Source organism: Electrophorus electricus, chromosome 15 (genome assembly GCF_041902795.1).
Source record: "Electrophorus electricus isolate QZ-2024a chromosome 15, ASM4190279v1, whole genome shotgun sequence".
Lineage (NCBI taxonomy): Eukaryota > Metazoa > Chordata > Actinopteri > Gymnotiformes > Gymnotidae > Electrophorus > Electrophorus electricus.
In genome coordinates, this window is record NC_137511.1 from 11,597,611 (window position 1) to 11,621,656 (window position 24,046).

The following is a 24,046-nucleotide window of genomic DNA, read 5'->3' on the forward strand; positions in this document are numbered from 1 at the left end:
CATGACTAACCCAGCTGTTTTAGTTATAGCTGACAGAGCTGCTTTATTCAATGATAACAGCGCTATTTGAGATGTGGGTAGCAGAGCAGTTTGACTCATAACCAACACAGTTGTTTTAGTTATAGCAAACACAGCAGTTTTACTTGTGGCTAACAGAGCTGCCTTTTCTTTCCCCCCAGTCCCGCAGCGAAGCGTCTATGACACTTCTGGGCGGCCATGTGGTGGTCTGCATCTTTGGTGATAAAAAGTCAGCTCTAGTGGGCCTGAGGAACCTGGTGTTGCCTCTCAGGGCCAGTAACCTCCACTATCATGAACTGAAGACTATCGTCTTCGTGGGCTCACTGGACTACCTAAAGAGGGAGTGGGATTCACTCAGCAACTTCCCCAAAGTCTCCATCTTACCCGTGAGTCTGCTCCAACGGAGAGCATTAGATTTTATCTGAAGTGCCTTATCTTTATTAATATTTAGGAGATACAAGCAGGCTAATATATCTGAATAAAGTCCTTTCTATGCCACATCAATCTATTACTTCAGTTAAAGAAATAGCTGTATTTAGACTGAACCTCACTGATATTATTACAAAGATCAGTACTATAATTTAATTATAAATGTTAACTGAACTGACTTGTGAGAAAATTATTTCAAAGGTCAGTAAAAGAAATGAATGTGTTTACCTTGCATCAATGTTTGACTATTTTTGTACTGTTGTATATGTGGTATTTATGTGTTTGTGAAGGGCTCTTCTCTAAGCAGAGCGAATCTCAGGGCTGTGAACATCAACCTATGTGAAATGTGTGTCATCATATCAGCCAATCAGAATATTGTAGAGGATGCATCAATGCAGGATAAGGAATGCATCCTGGCCTCACTTAACATCAAATCCATGCAGTTTGATGACACCATAGGCCTTCTGCAGGCGAACTCCCATGGTACTGACACCCACCCAATAACATACACATAACCCCGCCCCCCAACAAGCTCAGGCACAGACACACATATGCACAGTCACACATGCACACTTAAAAACAAATACATGCACTATATTTACAAACAAACATGTGTGCACAACCCCCCCCCCCCCCACCCCCTTTTAATTTCACTCTCTGCAGGCTTCACTCCTCGAGGTATGGACCACTCTTCTGCTGAGAACAGCCCTGTGAACAGCCTGAAGAGACAAACAGTTATTATGGAAGGTAACATCATCATCACAGAGCTTGTTACAATGCACACACACAAACACACACACCACAACTCGCATACAAAAGGACGATATAGAATCTAAAAAGAAAGGAATAGAAAATGCATGAAGTACATAGCCAATACTACAGTACTTATAAATGTACCCTTAATTATTTTATCACACATCAGATCTCAATGAACAAAGGATCTGACCAGCTAAGAGCCAATGGGGTGAAACTGTGATCAGGACAGAATTCTAGCAAGCCAGTCAGACATTGGATAACATCAAACATAGTGAGAAGGTTCCCCTTCTGCAAAATGTTTTGGGTATTTAAGATTATTATAAACAATTAAATGTTAGCTTTTCCTATCAATAATGAACAGCTCCTTGTTGCAGAGAATGAATCCATGACACACTAGTCAATGGAAACCAATATCATCAACCCACTGAGGTCTGAATTCAAAATCACACTGAAAATCAAAGTAAAAAAAATTAAGCCTGATCTAATTTGAGTGGATTTCATCACTACCAACTCATCTGACTCAGTAGTGTGATTGGGGGATCTCTTCCCAGACCTGGATCAGGGAATCAGTAAGCTCCTGGACAGTCTATGACACTACTTGGCAGTGTTCGGTGCACTGATCTCAGAGGTTCTCTGTTAGATTCAGGTTTGGAGAAAATGAGGGCCAGTCAATGGCACCAAAGCCTTCATTATCCAGGAACTGCATACACACTCTGGTCACATGAGGCCAGGCATTGTTCTGCACAAGGAGAAACCCAGGCCCACTGCAACAATGTAAGGTCTGACAATGGCTGTGAGGATTTCATCCTGGTATCTAACATCAGTCAGAGTACTGTTGGCTATCACGTGGTGATTTATGTGACCCGCCAAGGATTTGCCTCTAAAGACCATCACTGACCCACTGCCAAACCTGTCATGCTAAATGATGCCCAGTATGAACTTGCTCAAACACAACAAACCTTCTTGTAATAGCACATATGGATGTGCCATCCTGGATGAGCTGGACTACCTGTGCAACCTGAATGGGCTACAGGTACTTCCTTATGCTACCAGTAGTGACCAGGACACTAGCAAAACACAAAACTATAGAGTACTGTAGAGTCAGGAAGGATAAGGAGAGAGTAATTGTCTTTAGCGCACACCTAGTATTTGGTTAAATGGCCTTTCTCAATTGAACCTGATGCACTTGTGCACTAAATTCTTGTTTTTATCTATGAAAGATGTATGTTGTACATTCATTCTGCCCCAGAAAAACACATAAAAACTGACATATACACACACATTGTAACATAATGACGAGCCGATATGTATAATGCAGGAGGGTATTAATGAAAATATGCATACAAACAAAACCAAAGAGTACAATTGAAAGGTGGGATGACACAAAACACGGGAGAGGTAAACTAGAAAACGTAAATGTATACCACTGCAAAATGAGTGAAAAACAAATTAAACCATGAATCGCAAATGGGAAGGTGTTGCCATGGGAACCGCAATGCTAGAGAGGGGGCAGTTGTGACATATATATTGTTCAAACACACATACAAACATATAAACATGCATATATTGTACATAAACACACAAAACATAAAATCACTCATATATATTGATATAATAGACACACTTATTTTATACAAATAAAACTGACAAATACACATAAATTGCACACAAACACACAGAAATTGACAAACACATTGTACACAAACACATACAAACTGACAAACACAGATATTGTATATGATTAACTGACAGAATACAGAAATATTGCACAGTCATACAAACCAGTGTATAAACTCACATATTGTACAAAGCACACCTACAGACTGACATATAAACATGCATATTGTATATTGTACACTCACAAAGAAACATATAAACACACATATTGTACACAAACATATTAAAAACTGACATATACACATTGTACACAAATACACAGAAACTGACTTAAAAACACGTGTGTATAAACATATTGTTTTTGCCTGCCAATTTCTGTTGAGCCCTTTTTTCCACTAGCTAAATTTAATAAATCGAGTTGCTGAACACTGAATTTGTGTATCTGTGTTTGTGTGTATATATTTTGTCACTAGCTAAAGCAGACAGTGTGAACTCATTGTGTATGATCAAGGGTAAGAGCAGTGGACTCTCAATTCCTATGATCACCGAGCTTGGTAAGACATACCTGTGTGTTTTTGGTGATATTGGTGTTTGAGTATATGCATATGGTGGTTTGTGGTATATGTGTGTATATGTAAGTGCACATGTGCACACGTTGTATGTGTTTGGGTAATATTGGTGTTGCTTTAAGTGGATGTATGTTTTGTAGTTGTTTTTGTGTTTGATTTGTTTTTATAGTATTATGTATAAATTAATGTATGTTTGTATGTGTTTGTCAGTAGTCCCTAGGTCTTTCTCCCTCCTTTCTGTTCTGGTGCCATATAGCCTGACTGATGTATCATTTGGCAGATAAAACTGTCTGATATTAAGGTTACACAGATTTATCAGCATCACTGTAAATCTCACAAAGAACTGAAAATTACTATAAATGTTAACTAATAGAACCATTTTCAAGAATGTAATGCTATTTTGAACAAGCAAATTTTGTGTGTTTGTGTGTGTTCTGTGTGTGTTTGTATTGTGTGTAATTCAATGTGTTTGTATGTGTTTGTGTTCATAGTGAATGATAGTAATGTGCAGTACCTGGACCAGGATGATGAAGATGACCCAGACACTGAGCTATACCTAACACAGCCTTTTGCCTGTGGGGCAGCATTCGCTGTCAGTGTGCTCGACTCTTTAATGAGTGCTGTGAGTGTTCACATACACACAAACACACACACACACACACAAACACACACACGTTATACACAAACACACACACACACACACACACACACACGTTATACACAGACACACACACATACACACACACACACACACACACACACACAAAAGCACACACATGCATGTATGTACACAAACAAGCACACACATACATTTGTGATGAAAGATCTTATTTTATCAAATGCTGTAAAAAGCTCATGTTCTGTTTGTTTCCCTTTCTGTTTCTCTCTCTAACAGACTTACTTCAATGATAACATTCTGACATTGATCCGGACGCTGGTCACAGGTGGATCCACCCCGGAGCTGGAGGGTTTGTTGGCAGAGGAGAACACCATGCGTGGGGGCTACAGCACCCCTGAATCACTAGCCAAGAGGGACCGGTGCCGTGTGACCCAGGTGGCCCTGTGTGAAGGGCCCTTTGCTGAACTCGGGGTGAGACAGAGAAATAGAGATGAGAAGTAAGGAGAGAGATAGAAAGTGAGAGTGTAAGAAAGAGAGAAACAGCTGGAACCAACTTACATAATAAACACCAATGAGGTTCAGTACAACTAAATACTCATCCAATCAGACCAAATAAAACTATAACCAAAGAAAAACAGAAATACATTACTTATTGCAATTAATCCCCAAAAGAAATACATTTCAGTGCTATTTGGCTATAAATTGAGACTATATATTAGCAAATTTTCTGACCACAATAAAAAACAAACAAAAAAAGAAAAGCAGTAACAATGTACAGACACAGCGAACACAGCCTGGTTATTGAACCTGGCCATCATTGGCAATGCTGGCTGTCCAGAGAGAACAGGCTGTGCTTCCACTGACACCTTGCTGTGATAGACACAGAGGTGCACTTCCTAACTTGAGTGTCTTAAATATGAATCAGTAAGAAACATTCTATAAAAACAGCATCTGCCCTGAGATTCTAGATTGCAGTAATAGAGAAAGACTGCCATGTATCTTGGGAGAGAAGAGTGGGCTTATTTTGCAACCAGCAAGGTTCACAGTATCTTGTCACAGCTTAAGAAACAACCAATAAATTGTTTTTATTCTACAGTTCATCAGTATTGTTGATTAATGATTTGTTCTATCACACTTTAATTTGCTTTGACAATAATGTAACTGTCATGGTTGGTCAGCCAGCTAGCAGGAAGGACACGCCCATTCCTGCTAGGGATCACACCCCTTACCTGCCCCGCTCACAATCTCCTGAGTACTGATTACGTTCACGTGTTCCTTAATTGCTTTCTACCCTTATTTAAACCCACAGATCCCAGGAGAGTAAAGAGCACAGTGCAGAATGTCCAGCCTCCTGGAAGCGAGGCGAGTAGCCCTGACTGGGCTATGGAGCAGCAGAAGCAGGAGATGGGGGAAATACATTCTCTGGTTCTGAATCTTGGGCAGTGTGTTAATCGCCTGGCCACAAGTCCGGAGCATCGAGCAGCCCCTCCCGTTACCCCACCTTTACCAGAAGAGATAAAATGCCTAATTGCTACCCCCGAGACGTATGGAGGAAACACAGAGCGGTATGAGGACTTCATCGTTCAGTGCAAACTTTTTTTGGATATCAACCCCAACTGCCCGACCATGCCAAGGTGTCTTTTGTAATCTCCAGGCTCACAGGGAAAACCCTTACCTGCGGAGCCACTCGCATGACTAATGCCTCCCTGCTAATGAATGATTATGCCGGTTTCATTCAGGAGCTTAAGGCGATATTTTTACATCCACGTCAGGGAAGACTATGCGGACAATCCGTGGTATATGGTATTATGCCATAGAGTTCCGGACTCTAGCTGCAGGAACCTGCTGGAATGAGCCTGCCTTAGTAGACGCTTTTATCCACGGACTGAAAGTGGATCTGCAGGCGGAATTGACATGTAACCAGGAAGCTTCTTCACTGAATGAGGTGGCACACCTAACAATCACGTATGACCATCTCCGGCAGCGATGCAGGAACGATGCCGGCAGTTCCACTGGGCTGTGGGCTGTGGGCTGCCACAGCGAGAGAATACCCCTGCGATTGGGCAGGTGAAAGCCCCAGTGGAGCCCATGCTCATGTGTGGCAGGGGTGCAAGGCAAACCAGAGAACTGAGGGAGTTGCCACAATTCAGTGAGTCGTTCCCCAACCCTTTCTATGTGTAGACTGCCAGTTAAGGTCATAAATCAGGGTCGTCGGTGCTAGTTGATTCAGGTGCAGCGGGCAACGTAATGGACTGTGGCTTCACAAGGCGGTTAGGGATAAGAGCCATCTCCCTCCCCACTCCGTTAAGTGTGCAGGCGCTTGACGGAGGACCTGTGGGGTCTGGTTTCATAACGCATGTTACTCCTCGTGTTTTCCTCGAGAATGGATGGGAGCATGTGGAGCATGTTGCCTTTTACCTCCTCCCCTCCCTTTCTCATCCGGTCGCACTAGGGCTCCCATGGCTAAGGGCACACAACCCCCAACTGCAATGGACAGAGAACTGTGTCCTCGAGTGGGCAGCCACCTACGAAGGAAAGTGCCTCCCTCTCTGGACAGTGTTTCTTCAGTCCATGTCCATGGAAAGCCCTGAAGCCGGAAACGACTTCACCATGCCCCAAAAGTATAGCGACCTGGCACAGGTATTTAGCCCCACGAAAGCCACACAGCTTCCTCCACATCGTGACCAGGACTGCTCCATTACTCTTAAGGAAGGCACTGTTCCACCCAGGTGTAGGGTTTACCCTCTCTCCCAGGAAGGGGAACGAATGATCAAGCTGTACATCAAGGAGGCACTCCAGCAAGGTTACATTCGACCCTCCACATCTCCGGCGTCCGCGAGTGTCTTTTTTGTAAAGAAAAAGGATGGAGGATTGAGACCTTGCATGGACTATAGAGGGCTCAACGAGTTGTTGGTGCAATATCCATACTCTCTCCCCCTAGTCCTGACAGCGCTCAAGCACTTAAGGGGAGCCCAGTTGTTCACGAAGTTAGACCTCCGCAGCGGGTATAACCTCATATGGATTAGGGAGGGTGATGAATGGAAAACCACTTTCAGTATATCCTCCGGACATTATGAATTTCTAGTCCTGCTGTATGGTCTAGCCACAGCCCCTTCTATTTTTCAGGCCTACATCAATGAGGTCCTATGGGAGTTCTTGGGTAGATCTGTCATCGCATATATCGACGACATCCTGATCTATTCATCCTCCTGAGGCCAACATGTGCATGACATACGGGCTGTCCTCTGCACCCTCCTGCAGAACCACCTCTGCTGCAAACTGGAAAAATGTGGGTTCCATCACAAAGAGGTGAGATTCTTGGGATATCTCATCCATGAGGGCAGCATACGCATGCAACCGTGCAAGGTGGAAGCAGTAATGGGCTGGCCTAGACTGCAGACTTGCGGGGAACTACACCGTTTACTGGGATTTGCAAATGTCTACTGTCGATTCATCAAATCCTTTAGTACTTTGGTTAGACCTCTCACCGACCTACTCTGTGGACAATCCAAGAGGATAAGATGTAGACCCGAGGTGGAGAGGTCCTTTTCGGAGCTAAAAGCTGCCTTCTCTACTGCTCTGGTACTGCAGCAACCAGACTCGGAGAAGCCGTTTGTGGTGGAGGTAGATGCGTATGTGGGGGTGTGCACGGTGTTCTCAAGACAAGGGAAAAGCAGGACAGCTAAAGCCCTTTGTCTACTTAAAAAATAACTAAACCCTGCTGAGAGGAATTGTGGCGTGGGGGATCGTGAACTCCTCGCAATGAAACTAGCGTTCGAGGAGTGGAGACACTGGTTGGAGGGAGTGCGACACCCCTTTTTGGTCATTGGAATACCTCCAAACCGCCAAGAGGCTAAATTCCAGACAAGCCCGGTGGTCGCTCTTCTTTATGAGATTCAATTTCTGTGTCACCTATAGAACAAGAGAGAAAAACGTGAGGGCAGTCGCACTCTCCTGGCAACACCACGCAGAAGCCCAGTCAACCAGCATGGAGCCAGTTCATTCACCTACCTGTTTCCTGGCAACGCTAAGATGGAACCTAGACTGAAAGATAGAGGCAGCGAATCCACACCTATATTCCCCACCAAACCGTCTCTTTGTACCACTCTGCCACCGTCGAGCCCTTATAATGTGAGCACACACCTCCGTGGGGACAGGCCATCCAGGAACAACAGCTACTGAGTGCTTGCTATTGGTGGCCTGCTGTGAACAAAGAGATTGTCAGGTATGTGGTGTCTTGCTCAGTGTGTGCCCGCAGCAAAACGCCTCGCACACCACCTGCAGGTAAGCTGCTTTCAGTACCCACACCTCTACAACCGTGCTCTCACTTGCCAATTGAATTCATCACTGACCTTCCTGTTTCTGAGGGCAACATGGTGATCTTAGTCATAGTGGATCGGTTTTCTAAGATGGTGCGATTCCTTCTACTTAAAGGTCTACCTACTGCTTGGGAGACGGCGGACCAGCTCTTCCGGCAATTTGGGCTACCAGAGGACATAGTCTCAGATAGGGGGCCACAATTTACATCCAGAGTGTGGAAGGATTTGCTTGGAAAGCTGTACATCACAGTCAGTCTGACGTCTGGGTACAACCCTCAAGCCAGCGGTCAGGTAGAGAGGGTCAACCAAGATCTAGGCAACTTTCTACAGTTGTACAGTCAAAAGCATACCGAGACCTGGAGTGCCTACCTCCCCTGGGCAGAATATGCCCAGAACTCAGTGCATCATGCAGCGGCAGGACTAACGCCATTTTAATGTGTCCTAGGATCCCAATCCCCACTTTATCTGTGGAATCCATGCTTGTCCGACCAGCCGGCAGTGGAGGTGTGGTGTCGGTGCAGTGATGAGGTGTGGGAGGAGGCCCATCAGAGATTGCACATAGCCATCACCGAATACAAGAGAAAAGCAGCTAGGAGGCGTGGGGAAACCCCCCCATTACGAACCTGGACAGAAAGTGTGGATGTCGATGAAAGACAGCCATGTAGGCTCCAACAGGAAATTAGCTGCGAGATATAAGGGTTTATACACCATCACTGGGTGAATTAATGAGGTCACCTACCATGTTGGCTTGCCTGGACACAGCTGTGCTTCTCGGGCCTTCCATGTGTCGGCCCTGAAGCCGGTTGTGGAGGGTCCCCTCTCAGAGGAGGATAGCCCCTTGAATGCTTCGCCTCCTCCTCTAGAGATAGAGGGAGGACCAGCATACAAGGTAAGGGCTGGACACCGGCTTCCCAAATGTTGGACCCCAACCTCACCGCCTCCTATCACAGGGAGCATCCTCAGAAGTTTGCTCCGCTACGGCCGGGCCGGCCACGCACCAGGAGGCTTGCAGGGTATTCGGGGGGGGGGGGAATTCTGTCACGGTTGGTTGGCCAGGTAGCAGGAAGAAGGACACACCCACTCCTGCTAGGGATCACACCCCTTACCTGCCCTGCTCACAATCTCCTGAGTACTGATTACATTCACAGATCCCAGGAGACGGGGCTGCACATTAGTGGACCTTCGACATTAATTCAAGTCTAGTAACTGCATTCACACTATGAAGAAGATTACTTCTATTTTGTGTTTTGTCAAGTGCTTCCCATCGTTGACCGTCTGATGGATAATAAAAAGCACTTTTTCGCAACCCCGCCTCTCACTTCCTCTGTGCCGCCAACATCACAGTAATTTGTTACATTCATGCCAATGTAATGGGTTCCTTGAAATGCTGGCTGTCCACCCTAAGAGGGAGGTCACGAGCTAGGAATTAATCACTGCTCATTAGTCTGATCTCCCACAGGTGGCCTCAGCCACCTCAGTGTGCAACATGTACCCTGAGCCTGCTGGTAATTGGTGGTTTCAAATACAAGATTGTTCTGTCATCTTGTTCTACAAGATTGTTCTGACAGTCTTCCCTCATGTCTGTCTCTTTCTTTCATCCCTGGACTGGGGAAGTCTAGTGGACTTCACTCCTTTTGTTTTTGTTTGTAAGTGTCTGGGGGTTTTCTCACCCATAACCCAACCCATCTGTTTGGGTGAGCCCCCAGGTCTCTTCTTCCCTTTATTTTGCCAGCAAGCACTCCCCTCACCTTTGACCTAAGTAATTTACTCCCAAGCTGCGGAAATGGTAGCATTTGGTCTTATACCATTTACAGAATAAGTATTATAAGCATTTATATTACATTAGTATATACAATTATATGTGTGTGTTATTTTATTTACAGGAAGGAGGTTTATATGGTGACTTATTCTGCAAGGCAATGAAAACGTACAACATGCTGTGTTTTGGAATATATCGACTGCTTGACGTTTCCCGGACCAGTGAGAATGCAATCCGGAGATGCAGACCGAATATACATGAAACACCCCGAGACCATGTTAAGCGGTGAGTCACCTGCAGCTGCAAATGGATGTCACATATTCATGTTAAATGTTGGTAAAGATCTTTGTCACATTTGCGTATGTACTGCTTATGCAAGAGCACTGTGTGCCATTTCTTAAAAACATCAGTGTTCAAATAAATCACACTGTTCACATCACTGTTAGCATCTTAGTGAACAGATCATACTTTTCACAACAGTGTTATCATCGCACCATAGACAATTCATTTAAATAGAAAAGATATAAGAAAAGATATAAAAGTTGAATTTACTTTAAATAAAAGTTAAACACAAAGTGCACAACATGAAGTAAAGGCTAGGAGATCAAAGTTAATGATAAAAGACTACAGTGTAGTATTATTCCTGAGAGGTTCAAGCCCCACCACTGTCAAGTTGCCAGTGTTGGGCCACTGAGCAAGGCGCTTAACCCTCAATTGCTCAAGTGGTACTCAGTCATAATTTTAAGTCACATCAGCTAAATTCCACAAATGTAAATGTAAGCAAGACTGTAGTCACAATACATACTGGGACACATCCCCCCTCCCATATTCAGAATTTCTCAAAATACATCAATAAGAGATGGGAACACGGAGGGATCTTAACATTGCACAAAGCTAGTGAGTATTTTTAATATTTTTAATTTTTTACCAAAATATATTGCCCCCCCCCCCCCCCCCCCCCCCAAAAAAAAATACAATTATTGTGGTAAAAAATTAAAAATATTAAAAATACTCACTAGCTTTGTGCAATGTTAAGATCCCTTTGTGCAATGTTAAGATCCCTGAGTACCACTTGAGCAATTGATGGTTAAGGGCCTTGCTCAGTGGCCCAACACTGGCAACTTGGTGCTGGGGATTGAACTGGTAACCTTCTATTTGCTAGTCAAGTATCTTAACCACTGTGCCAGCATTGCACAAATAAAATTCAAATTTTAGTATTCTTTTCATATAAACACATACACACTACCTCACTCACTCAATCACTCACACTCTTTCTCTCTCTCTTTCGCTCCCTCCCTCTTTTATAACCATTATTTTTTAATCATTTAAATTTTGCTACATTTTTAACAAGAATGTAATAGTCATCAATAAACAAATAAACAAACAACCACATTGGTATACAAGCAGGCAACATCAAGTGTCACATAAAAAGGCAGCTGTTTAGTCACATTCATATACTGGGCACATCCTCTATTACCCTTATGCCTGATCATCAATGTCCTTACGTAGTTGGATTCTTCACTCCAGATATATCCATAGTCTTAATCTTTCATTATCATTCTCTTGCTTTCTTCGCTGCCACAGGTTTATAATTACCAACCCTCCATATGACTTGGAGCTGAAACCTACTGACATGGTGTTCTGCATGATGCAGTTTGACCCTACTGGGGGTCATTCGGGCAACACGCTCTCACACTCCTCCCCGTCCTACAGTTCAAGCAAAAAGAACTCAGCAAGCGCAGGCCCATGCAATGGTCAGCCAAAGAGCCGTTAACCATGGAACAGGCAGAAGTATGTGCAATAAGAGCTCATTATCTGCTAACTGCACCCTCTCTTTTTGACTCTCTCTCTCTGTCACTCTCACAAGCACACACACTCATCCTTCCTTTCTTTCTCACACACACTCTTATCATCTCTGTCCCTCTCTCATTGTTTGTTTTTCTTTCACTTTCCTTTTCTCTATCCTCACTTTTTCTTTCCCTCTGTGTGTCTGGCATTGTGCTTTCAGTGATTGAATGGATCATGATCACATGACCATAAGTGTCCTCTTGAAAGTGTAACCTTACCTATTTTTTTTAACCTCAATGCAAGTTTGTATATAACCACAGTTTACATTACATTTAAATGTGGTACAATTTTAAAGCATCAAGAAACCATTTTGCACTGACACTGCACTTTAATCATGTCATCTCATAACATCACTATGAAATTACTATTTGGATTCTGTCTGTCTATTTCTTGTTGAAATCAATTTATTGTATGTTCCTTTTCTGGGTAGTAGCCCTGTGTTCCTGATGTAAATCTTTTTCTCTGGTATAGGAAAATCACATTTTATATCAAAACCTCCACTCACTCCACTGTTTACCAGCCTACTGTGTAGATCTTAGGAATAATCCCTGCACATACAATCTAGTTCATGGTCATCTTGACTGAAGAACAGGACTTGGTATTAATTTCAGTTTCCATAATTAGTTCCACTCCTCTGTTGCCATCATTATCACCGTGTACACAATTGCAGTGTTACTGAGGCCATGTGTTCTGGACTACCCATGTGTTGAACAGTGCTTTTTCTGCTCTTTAACACCTGACCCATCTATTAATTCCCAAGGCCCTTGTTAGTGGCAAGTCAGGTCTGCTGGAGCAGGGAACATCACTGGTGTGTGCACTGCTGAGAGACACCGAGGACAAACCCTGAGTATCGGAATCTTAGAAGACACAATGTGTTGTGCAATGTGAATAATTGTGTAATGTGAATATTAGGCCATAAGGTGAACTAAGAAAAGTGCATAGAATGTGATTTCTGTTCCCATGTCTGGGCACTACTTTTTAAATGCATTTTTTTGCATATTATTATTATTATTATTAGTAGTAGTAGTAGTAGTAGTTGCATTTATATAGTGTCTTTCTCGAACTCAAGGGCACTTTACAGACAGATATCAGCTTTTACACACTGTAACGTTGAGCGGTAAGTAGGCGGATGCATGTGCGGAGAGAAGTGAGATTCATTAGGGGCAAATCCAAAATCAGAGTTGTTTTTGTAGTCCAGGGTCATAGAGCCCACACGGAGAGTATGGGGAAACATGATTAAACAAAATAAACACACGAAAGCACATGGGAAAGCAGGCTATAACTAAGGCAAGGGATACACGAAGGCTAGGATAAACACAAAGGCACAGAGTACGAAGAAATAACAAAATGTGTTTGTTTCTATACTCACCTGCTGAACATGTTTCTGCCTGTGACCGATGGTGCTTTAGGCATTAGCCTGTAACAATAATGTACTTGTCCGTTTTCTTGCATATTATGTACAAAGCTGGAAGCACAGGTTCAACACAAGCTACTAGCGGGCCTGTCCTGGACCCAAGTTTCTTGGATGGGAAATCATACGTTGCAGGACTCTTTTTCCACCTGTATCTTGAGCTTCAGGACACCTTATGACCTGTTGATTATAAAATGCCTATAGCAAGTGTGATGAAACCCAGCCTCAAACTTGACTTCTATATGTTTCTGCTATCCTTTTACTCTCGTCCTTTAAGCCGATCCACCAGTTGATGCTGTCTCTGAATGTATCCCTTTGTATCTGTGTAAAATCCTTTGCCTCTTCTTTCTTTATGGACATGAGATGCATACAACATTGTTTAAAACCCTTTTTATACACTTTTGAAAGGCTTTTACCTCATTTCACTACTTGATGTTGACAAGCGTGCAAACATTTTTGACAATTTGACAATTTTTGACAATTTGACAGTTTGACAATGGCTGTTTCCATTATAACCAGTAGTTGAGAGAGCTTAGCATTTGGTTGGCAGTTTGAATACACCCCATAGTTAGAAAATGCACCAAATAAGGCTAAAACACACACTGCCTTTGGGCCTCTTTTTTTCTCTCCATAGTGCATCACTTTGCAGAAAAGGCTTGGTACACAGATGAAGCAGAGAATTGCCTCTCCAGAAAAACACCAGTCAGACCCAGCAAACCAACACACTGCTCACACAAACACAGTCTGGCCATGCAGTACAAACCTACAACCACTCATATCCCTCCAATCTGAGAGACAGAAGAGAACTGATGGCAAAATCATGTGCCTTGCTGGCACAATCCAGATGCATCAATCAAGCAACTTTGACTATGATATGCCAAACTTAAGTGGATCATAGCAGTCAACAATATTGGCAAACATATTTATATGTTTTATGTTAGCTACATTTTGCTCATGCAGTAAATAACATGGTGGTATTTGAACATGGTTAGTATATGAATATAGTCAAATTTATTATTTATCATATATTTATGGTCACACTGTAGATAAGAGCAGACAATCATAGCACTTCACTTCACTAGACCAGTTTGAGTTTTATGTGTAAACTATGGCTAAGGGGCCAGAATGTCTTAATTTAAGAGAACAGAGATAAATGCAAAAACAGGTGAGAGCTGGGAGATCTCAGAATGGGGGAAAAGGTAATCAGAGAACTTCGCCTTAAATGTAATAGAATAGAATAAAGTATAAAATAAACATAATTCCATTCAGGGGAACTAAAGTCAGTAACCATAAATGCTACCTTAAATTTGTGATATACTTCTTAATAGCATATGAACCACTTGTTTTTTAGACAAATGAACAACAATAATCACAATTTATAATTTTTAATATATTTATTTAAAATGTTAGCTTTCAAATCATTAAGTGCTTTACATAAAAATAATTTAAATTCAAGTTCCGTTTTAAAAGCCACAAGCCCTATCATGATTGAGCTGTCTGGATCAGACTGTTGTGAATTTGATGCGACATATTACAGAGTGGGCAATTGCAGGTCCTTGTTTGGTCAGAGCCTCCAGGTTGGAATGATGGCGAGATGAGCTTGGATGTTCTTCATGCCTAACCTGAGTGAACTATTTGAAAATAATCTCATCTGTCCAGGAGTTACTGACCATTATCACAGCTCAACCATTGATGTCATAAATGTGGCTTGGGTTCTTTTACAGAGATAATAATAGCTTCATCTGAAATCTGTTTTCTTACATCTTATAGCTGTATTTGATGTTGTTTTTTGTAATTTGCTTACAGTCATCAAAATTTAAATAAATACTGTGTACAGCTAAAGAAAAGTGCAGTTAAGTAATCAAATTAGTTGTTTAAAAAGCTAAACATTTCATATCCTATTAATTCACAGACATGTGTTTTGTCTAGCTTTAATTATAGGTCTCATTAAATTTGTCATGATTCTGTGCATTCCCTTGCCACTGCTGAAAGCAATATACTGCATCACTTAGTTTACTTCACAGTCAGTGTCATTATAGGCTGTTCTGAGATCAGCTGTCTGTGCTTGGCATTTCTTTGGTTTCGTGGATTACTCAGTCTCGTACCGAACACATCAATGCAGAGACAAAACGAGGATCCCCTATGCCAACTCCAGTCAGAAGTGACATCCACTAAACACTCAGTTAATAGGTCAGCTGTTGTGATTCCATACAGCTACAGCATAAGTGCAAAGTGAACAACAATCTGGCTGAGAAAATCAATTTTCTTATGTAATTCTGACAGTTTCCTGATTTTTCTTTCCATGTGTACATTATTTTAGGTTCACTAAAAACTTGAAAAAAGAAAACAAAAATTAATCAATTGACCACCAGTCAAATACATAGTTTCATGAATGCATAAATAACCTTTTTTAAAAGCTGGATAAAAAATTTATTCCACCCAGGAATTCGTTTGTTGTGTGAAATGATTGTATATTAAAACATTGTGCAATAGAGAGGTTTTACGCACAATTACAGTTTTTCATGTACAAACATTTTGCAAATATCATGTACATGATTTTAGTTTGTGTATTCTGAGAATAAAACCAGGGTGTTTTGTGTTGTAAAGTGTGTTGGTGTAATGTTTGTTAGTAATGCCTTCAAATTGCATATGGATGCCACAGCAGTAAAGCTAGTGTATATTAAAATGGACTGACAATCTAGCAACTGCAGACATTTAATATTTAATAACATTTTATATTGGAAGTGTTTTTCAAAAATTGAAAAAAAAAAACACCTAAGAAAAGCAGGCATTAAAAAGTACAAGGAAGGGGAATACACAGAACCAGGCTACTTAGCTTAGACAAATGATAACCAAGACAAAAAGAGGAAATGCAGGTAACAGGAAAACAGAGCTAAACAGAAGACTAGACAGTTACAGACAAACAAAGAAGCTAAAGAGAAAAGACAAGACAATACTTGTGTATAGGAACTGGGGAAGTGTAACCTACATGGAAGCAAAGTGACAGGAGAACACCTGAAGAAATGAAAGAACAGAACAATACTTGGAAAAAAAGGAAGAGAGTAACTTAGACGAGAGCAAAGGGAGACAGTACAACAGACAAGGCAAGAATGACCAGCAAACAAGAGACACGGGAACAAGTTTTAAATAGGACAACTAATGCCAGACAAACAAGGAACAGCTGGAGACAATGAGATAAGGAGACAGGGAACCATGGAAACAGATGAGAGCAGGAAAACAAGAAAGTGATTCAGATGGCTATGGAAATATGGGACACTCCTGTAGTTAAGTGTGACAGTAGTTCTTAACTGGAACTGGTTTCATCACACACAATACTGTTCCAGTTAGCAGTAAGCAGTAGTGCTCTTCATGTAGAAAATATTTCCTTTTTTTGTAATATCAAAAGCTAAGCAAACTTCACAACCCTGTGATTTATTGAAGGGAGCCAGACATTGCTTCATGGGACATTGCTTCATTACAAAACTCTGCTTTCCAGAGTTTTGTAATGAGAACTGTTTAAAGAAACCTAGTTTAGTCATTGCACTGATGTGGAGGCAGAGTCCTGAAAGTGCTGAAAGTTTTTCTGTCCCTGAGGAATACGAGGATCTAGCTGAAGTTTTCAATAAGGAGAAAGTAGCCTGTCTACCTCCTCATCACCCCTATGATTGTGCTATAGATCTGGTAGACGGAGGCATACCTCTTTGTCTTCATCCATATCCCCTATCTGTTGCAGACAACCAAGCAATTGAGGACTACATATCTGAGACATTGGAACAAGAGTATATATGACCTTGCAAATCTCCAGCAGCTGCAGGATTCCTTTTCATTTTAAAAAAGGATAGAGGAATACATCCATTCATCGATTATAGAGGTCTCAATGATGTTACAATCAAGTAGCTGTACCCATTGCCACTGGTACCTTCTGCCTTGGAAAAGATGAGAGGGGCCTGCTTCTTCACTAAGCTGAATTTGAGGAGTGCAATGTAAGTTAAAATGCTATAGATACCAAAACGTGCTTTATTCACAGTTTAAAGTACTTTGGGAACAAAAAGAATTGATGAAAAGATCAATAAATATTAACTAAGAGGTATAGTAATATGTTACTATAAACAGTAACAAAATTGCTATTACTTGATCAGTGAGATTTGATCCCTGATGTTTGAATTTGATGCATTCTAGATATTAATTGTATCTCAGTTATTAAGGAATCATCTACAGCTCTGATTATAATTAATCATTTCATAGTTGTAGCTTTTTTGCATGTTCTATCCAACACTGGAAATTTTGATTGGATATGCTAGAAGAATCAATCAGAAAATAAACAAATACATAAAAATTCTTTCACCTGTTACATTGTGATACTACAGGTTTTGCCACTACAATGCATCATATTCCAAACAATACCAAGCAATGTGTCATACTCATTGCATTTATTGCATTTTTGGAGGAAAGAAATCTCTTGCTATGAGCTCATAATGTGTGGTATCAGTTAATGGCATTTTGTGGTCATTTTCTACATTCATCCAGGTTCCAGTTCCATTCCATGATTACAACATGCATGTCTATTTCTCATGTACCTAGGATGGTTTAGGTTTTCACTGCCACCTCACAATAGAATAATCTATAACCCTATATATTAATGTTTGTACCATCAATCCATAGTTAATACATAGTTACATTTCAGCAAGAAGTACCAATGAATCCAACTGCTTTGGGAAACCTACCCAATTACCTATATCACATAAAACACTTTATCTTGCTATTTTGTGCCACATATCTGCAGTATTACTGAACTATAACAAAGACTAAATAGTAATTAATACCTGGTAGCAGACATCCAAAGAAATTACACTCATTTCCACAAATGCAGGAATTAATGGGAAAATATGTTATCAATGAGAACACTCATTGTAGCATAAATTAATGTGAACACTGGTTTATTATCCTTATTATCAGCAGTTGTTCTTGTCTAACCTTGCTAATGATTGGATGGACATATTTCAAATGCATTGGTTTTCCATAACCAAAATGGAGCTCATTACCTTATGGAGCTCATAAGGTGCTCAATGCTTATATAATATACTCATATAATATTACTCATGAGCTCATAAAATGGAGCTCATTACTCATATAAAATCGCTCTTTTAATGGGGCATAAAAGCACAGTTTTTTTCCATTTAAAATGTTTTATGAGGTTTTAAGCTAATATTTATATGCTGTGCAATACAGAATTTTGATGGCATTTATAGCATATTTTATGACGTAGGGAAATATGGCATATTTTTTGGTGTAAGAACTTCCAAAATGCTATAATTCACGCAGTAAAAGAAATATAATGCGCTTCATTTGAGTCGAATATTTATTTGCTTGGCTTTCCATAGCATTGTGACCCATTTGCAAATACAGAAACAACTATACATGGTGTCTTATAAAAGGCTTGAAACAAAAATGTCAATAAAGACGTTTGTAGCGTTCAGTAGTCCTTTGTTTAATCGAAATGTATCATTTTGAATATATGACAATAAGGATAGCAAAATACTTGTGCGGCATTTTTTAAATCTTATTTTTATGCTTTCTTGTATTCAACAACAACGGGGCGATCAGAAATATTTGCGATTTTATGGTTTTATTCACGGCTACAGACTCAGCCTTTCCATTGGTATAGGGCATTGCAAGTCTCTCAAGCAAAAATGCTAGCTGGCCCCAGCCAACACCGCCAGAGAGCGAGAGTACCCGTCAACCCGTTGCTCTCGTGTTTTGCTCTATTTAAGCAAACGCCGCGTACTCAAATGATAAGAGCGGATGACCGGTGACAGAGAACGACGAGTACATCATCGTATAGGTTACGGAGTAGGGTCAGCCAGGTCAAACACTCCTGTGTCGCTGCTTGACAACCATTAATTAAGTCTGACAAGTTGATTTATCTGTGCTGATGAAGAATATATAACGCTTAAAATAGGCTAGCGCTCTAGCTCAAGTGTTTGGAGAGAAATCAAGTCGTTTTCGAAGATTTACTGCTTAGCGAAAGTCATCAGTACAGGTTATAGATTACAATCTATTCATTTATCGCGAAGGGATTCGGGAAAGCGGTTCAGCACGCGACCGGAGAAGAGGCAACATAAACGGATAACCGTTTTGGGTGGGCTGGTGTGTCGCCTGAAAGATCCGACATGAAACCATCCGAGGATGGCAACTTTTGGCACGATACCGGTGAATTCTTGCCGAGACGGTTCTCAAAAGAAAATACAAAAAAGGGTCGGACATTAAGCAAAATGGAAATGCTCATACTCTACTCGCCAGATATTCCGTGCGATGAGAGCGGACAGCGGATGTGGTGGGCGTTCCTTATCGCATCCTTGGTCACTTTCTTTGGAGGTCTCTTCATCATACTGTTAGGGAGAACTCTCAGATATATATGGTCCGTTTGCTGCGAATGCGTCATGGAGCAGGTAAGATAACTAACACGTGTTTATAACCAGTGAAACATTTATTCTATGGAGCCAATAAATTATCAACTACTTATTTAGACGTTCCATTGCCTCTGGCACCCATTGGCTCTGGATGCAGTCCTCTTAGTATCTTATTTAGTATCTTACCAAGTCACTGTCCCTAAAATGTATATCACCAGAACAGAGAGACTTAATATGAACCCTCCATATACCAGTCTCCAACCCTCATCAAACACCTCCAGCCAGGAAGACTCACCAAGGTGTTCTGTTTATAAGAGTAAAATGTGTTAGCTTAGGGTTGTAGTTAAACCCTGTGGGATAACAGAAATTTTGCATTTGCCTGTTTGAAGTAGGTGTATCCTTGATGTCCAGGTGGTTTTATCTGGATTTATACAATCAGGCACCCTTACTGATGTTGGTCTTTTTTTCTAGTGAATCATAGTGAGCATTCCAATCACCCTAATAGTTCCCTGCAGAGTGAACAACACATGGGAGTCTGCTAATTTAAGTGGGATTCCTAACATTAGGGTGTGAAATTGTTCAGTTTGCAGGGAATTTCCCATTTTGTATATGTACAAAAGAATTAAGGTTTGGGTGCATAAAGCTAGCTGTTGGCAGTGCATCAGTGGAGTGATAAGTTTTTTTTCACATCAAAACTGTAAAATGAATAACATAAATATTCAACCAATCATACTGTAAGGTCGGAACTAACTGTTGTATAATTGATATTAGCCAATGCTACCCATAATTCTTATACTTCAATATGATAACACTTATTTTTGTGTTTTTTGTGTATTTTTATTACTTCTGATTATTAATGAATTTTGCTTCATTTAAAACTCTTCTGTATCTCTCTGTTCATTGATGAGTTTTGCTACTTGTCCTGCTTAAAGGTTCAGGCTGGGTCAGTTAATTGGTCCAGCTCTGACTCCAGTGACTTTCATTTATACATATCCTGCCTGTTATCTGTAACACCACCCCAGATTTTGTTAGTATTCCTAAGGTAAAGTAAACGTTATGTTATATAAATAAAGCTTACTGTGTTGGCTTGACAAAGGCTTGACCTACTTTATAAAAGTTCAGGGACCACCTAGAATACCTTTATAAAAAGTGTAGGAACTATTATATTACCAAAGCCATGAACCAGTACCATAGCTACCACCTGGGAATCACTTAATCACTTGTGTAATCAATTGCATTTGCTTCAAGAAATGTACTTTTCTAGTTCTGCTTGTAAATTTTAACAGACCACTGTAACAAACCACATGTGAAGCATATTAAGGAATAGTATGCATATTTATTTATAGACAACACCAGACTTCTGGTTTTCATGTGGCGGGCCAACAAAGTTGATAGTTTTCCATAAGGAATGAATTGCAGAATGTTCATAAAGGTAAGATTCCATGATGTCACAGTAGGCCAGAGCACACACACACTGGCCCTCTTCTCTCCCTTACTCCCTCAACCAGAGCTACATGGACAGCTAAACATCCCCACGGCCAATACCACTCCTCAGCCCAAATGACCTGACACAGTGCCTCAACCACAACCACCACAACAGCTAAATAAACCCTCAACCACAAATACTCCACAGCCAGTTACCCTTCATCCACAACTACCCCAGCAGATAAATAATCCCTCAAATATAACTACCCCATATCCCACTATTTCTCAACCAAAGATATCCGCTCAGTCTAATCCAACCACAACTGGCCCAAGACGATTTAACATCACTTAACAGTATTTATAGTGTGGTCAATGTTAAAACCAATGGCCAATGTCCAAATAGCCATTTATTCATTTTGAACTGCGTTGTCTTTCTGTTTATTATTATTATCTTTAACACTGTCTCATTTTTCCTGTCTGTCTTCTTACCACTATATAAATTATGCTGAGAGAAACAATCTCTTCCTGTTTTCTCTCACAAATACATGGTTCCAGTGTACAAAATCAGTGTAATTTTCCTATGCAATACACGAGGGTGGCGTTTTTTGCTGTAAAAAAGTTAACTATTGTTGGGTGGGTTGTTATATTGGTGGTAAATGCACAGTGAAAAGCAAAGTATTCAAGTTGCAGTAAATAAGAAATATGTTTGTTTTGATCTCCAGTCTTTGTTTCTTTGAATTGTTAAATTTATGTGAGTGTAATGTTTTAAGAATACAGGTGGCCAGGTGTGTGTGTGTGTGTGTTTTGACTTAATTAGTTATTTGGGTGTCTTGGGCCCAACATGCACAAAGGCAGAGTAACTCGGATTACTCCAGGCAATCTGTACCTTTGAAGATATCAGTATCCTGTCAAATACTTGACCTTATGCTTAGGTGTCATTACAGAAATTAGATCATGTTAAATGCGCTGCACTTTTATTGCCTGCGGCCACAGACACTGGATATAATAGGTCATGTCCTTAAAAACAGTTCAGTAAACTCAACGCTCTGTTTTACAGGGATAATGTCATCTGACAGCAGAACTATGTGCTTCTTGTTGGGCCAGTTCTGTATTATTTATTGATATTAGAAAGTAGGGCTGGGTCCATAGACATCATTATGTTGAGCCAGCATTAGGAATTGATAAATTAATGAATTAATGTAATTAATAGCATAGTCACTGAAAAAAGTGTGTAAGTATATTAAAAAATGTAGTACCTTTATATGACTACCGCAAACACCCCCACACACAAATTTTAAATGGCAAATAACTCATCTGTTTTTAAGTTTACAGCTCTTCTGGTTCAGTGAAGATTGAGGACTTAGAGATTGGAGATATGTCCCAAATATGTTTGCAGCAGATTACAATATTCAATATGTAACAATATTTTTCACTAATTATACCTAATTTACTCAAACAATACTCAAAGAGGTCATATCTTTAAACTGTCTATTAAACTGAGTTTAATTACCCATTTCAGTGTAATGACTTTAAATGAGATAAACATAACAAACATAAATACATCTTACCGATTGCAAGATGCTGCTGGTAACCAAAACACTAGTTTCCTCCACTTGTTAAATTTAGTGGCTTTAGTTACATTAGCAGCTTTGTCTGTGGTAATACAAACTTGTGCTTTTTCAAGATTCCACACTTTAAGTGCATCTCCAAGAGCCAGTGCAGTTGTTTCTGTTGTATGATATCTGGAGCATAGCTTATTTAAAGACAGGCACTCATTTACATTTATCTGACACTTTTTATCCAAAGCAACTTACAATTATGACTGAGTACAACTCAAACAATTGAGGGTTAAGAGCTTTGCTCAGGGGCGCAACAGTGGTGGAGCTTGAACCAACAACCTTTCAATTACAAATCACATACCTTGACCACTAAGATACCACTGCCCTGCATCTTCCAGTTATCAACAGAATGAACTATTAGGTTCATGTACAGTTGCATAGTACAACTAATCCATACATAGGACATGGTTGAAAAATAGCTTATATTTTTAAATTGATTCAGAAATTTCTGTCTCACCTTGTACAAAGTTGGGCAGCACTTCTTCTACAAAATATTTGACTGGGCAGGTCATAATTCAGATCCATTATTTTTGTTTTCTCCACAGAGGCAATGGGGACCAAATCCTTTACTAAACTGTACATTACAGCATCTGTTATTTCCTGTTATTTAACACTTGTGAGTACATTGATACATGGACAGCTCTAAATGTACCATGAACCGGACGATGGCCTGATTGTAAAGTTAAGAATTGGTTGACTGAAGCTTTCCTGCTAATTCTACTTGACTAAGAAACTTAAGATACTGCTGATAACAAGATACAGTGGATCTCACTTATCTTTCTTTGCAAGCCATGTTAGTTTCAAAATTAAATGACTGCCTCTCATTCACTAATCAGTTTGCACTGCGTCTCATGTTGACTGTTTACGAAAGTAATGCATCATTTAAAAAAAAAGAAAAAAATCATTTATTCCACAGGCAATGAGACAGGCAATATCCAGGGTGGCAGTGCAAACAGAAGAAAATCTTTAACACCATTAAAAGTATTACAGCACATTTGTACAGAACAACAACTGAACTACTCTGATGCCATATTTTTTATCCCTGTTACTGTCCCTTAGAGAAGAGCTAAGCGCCAATCTTCAGAAGTATTTGGGAAATATACCACTGTTTCTTTAATGGCTTTAATGTCACACATCACATTTTCTTGGCTTCTACATAGGATTGAATTATTTTGACATTTAATGGTAACATGAGTAGATTGTGAGGTGAAAAAGTCTTACTCAAATATCCAACAAACGTTAATGTG

The 24,046-nt window shown here is 40.5% G+C and overlaps 2 protein-coding genes across 7 annotated transcripts in view; both read left to right on the forward strand.

Moving 5' to 3' along the window:
• LOC113582898 (calcium-activated potassium channel subunit alpha-1-like) overlaps positions 1 to 18,783 on the forward strand; it is a 103,054-nt gene extending 84,271 nt beyond the window's left edge. For 3 of the 6 annotated variants that reach the window (XM_081697461.1, XM_081697462.1, XM_081697463.1), the window contains 9 exons: positions 180 to 404; positions 738 to 930; positions 1,111 to 1,194; positions 3,294 to 3,374; positions 3,881 to 4,011; positions 4,285 to 4,479; positions 10,211 to 10,371; positions 11,671 to 11,877; positions 12,695 to 15,951. In XM_081697461.1, the coding sequence (XP_081553587.1) occupies positions 180 to 404; positions 738 to 930; positions 1,111 to 1,194; positions 3,294 to 3,374; positions 3,881 to 4,011; positions 4,285 to 4,479; positions 10,211 to 10,371; positions 11,671 to 11,860 (1,260 nt within the window). In that variant the 3' untranslated portion in view covers positions 11,861 to 11,877; positions 12,695 to 15,951. Of the gene's footprint in view, positions 1 to 179; positions 405 to 737; positions 931 to 1,110; positions 1,195 to 3,293; positions 3,375 to 3,880; positions 4,012 to 4,284; positions 4,480 to 5,317; positions 5,459 to 10,210; positions 10,372 to 11,670; positions 11,878 to 12,694; positions 15,952 to 17,078 lie in introns of those variants that run through there. The other 3 variants (XM_035533367.2, XM_035533368.2, XM_035533369.2) reach the window with 3 other exon arrangements.
• A 345-nt stretch (positions 18,784 to 19,128) lies between these two features.
• The window catches only part of LOC113576346 (calcium-activated potassium channel subunit alpha-1a-like), a 47,894-nt gene continuing 42,976 nt past the window's right edge, over positions 19,129 to 24,046 (forward strand). Inside the window, exon 1 of the mRNA XM_081697611.1 lies at positions 19,129 to 19,794. Coding sequence (XP_081553737.1) covers positions 19,516 to 19,794 — 279 coding nt within the window. The 5' untranslated portion in view covers positions 19,129 to 19,515. The remainder of the gene's footprint in view (positions 19,795 to 24,046) is intronic.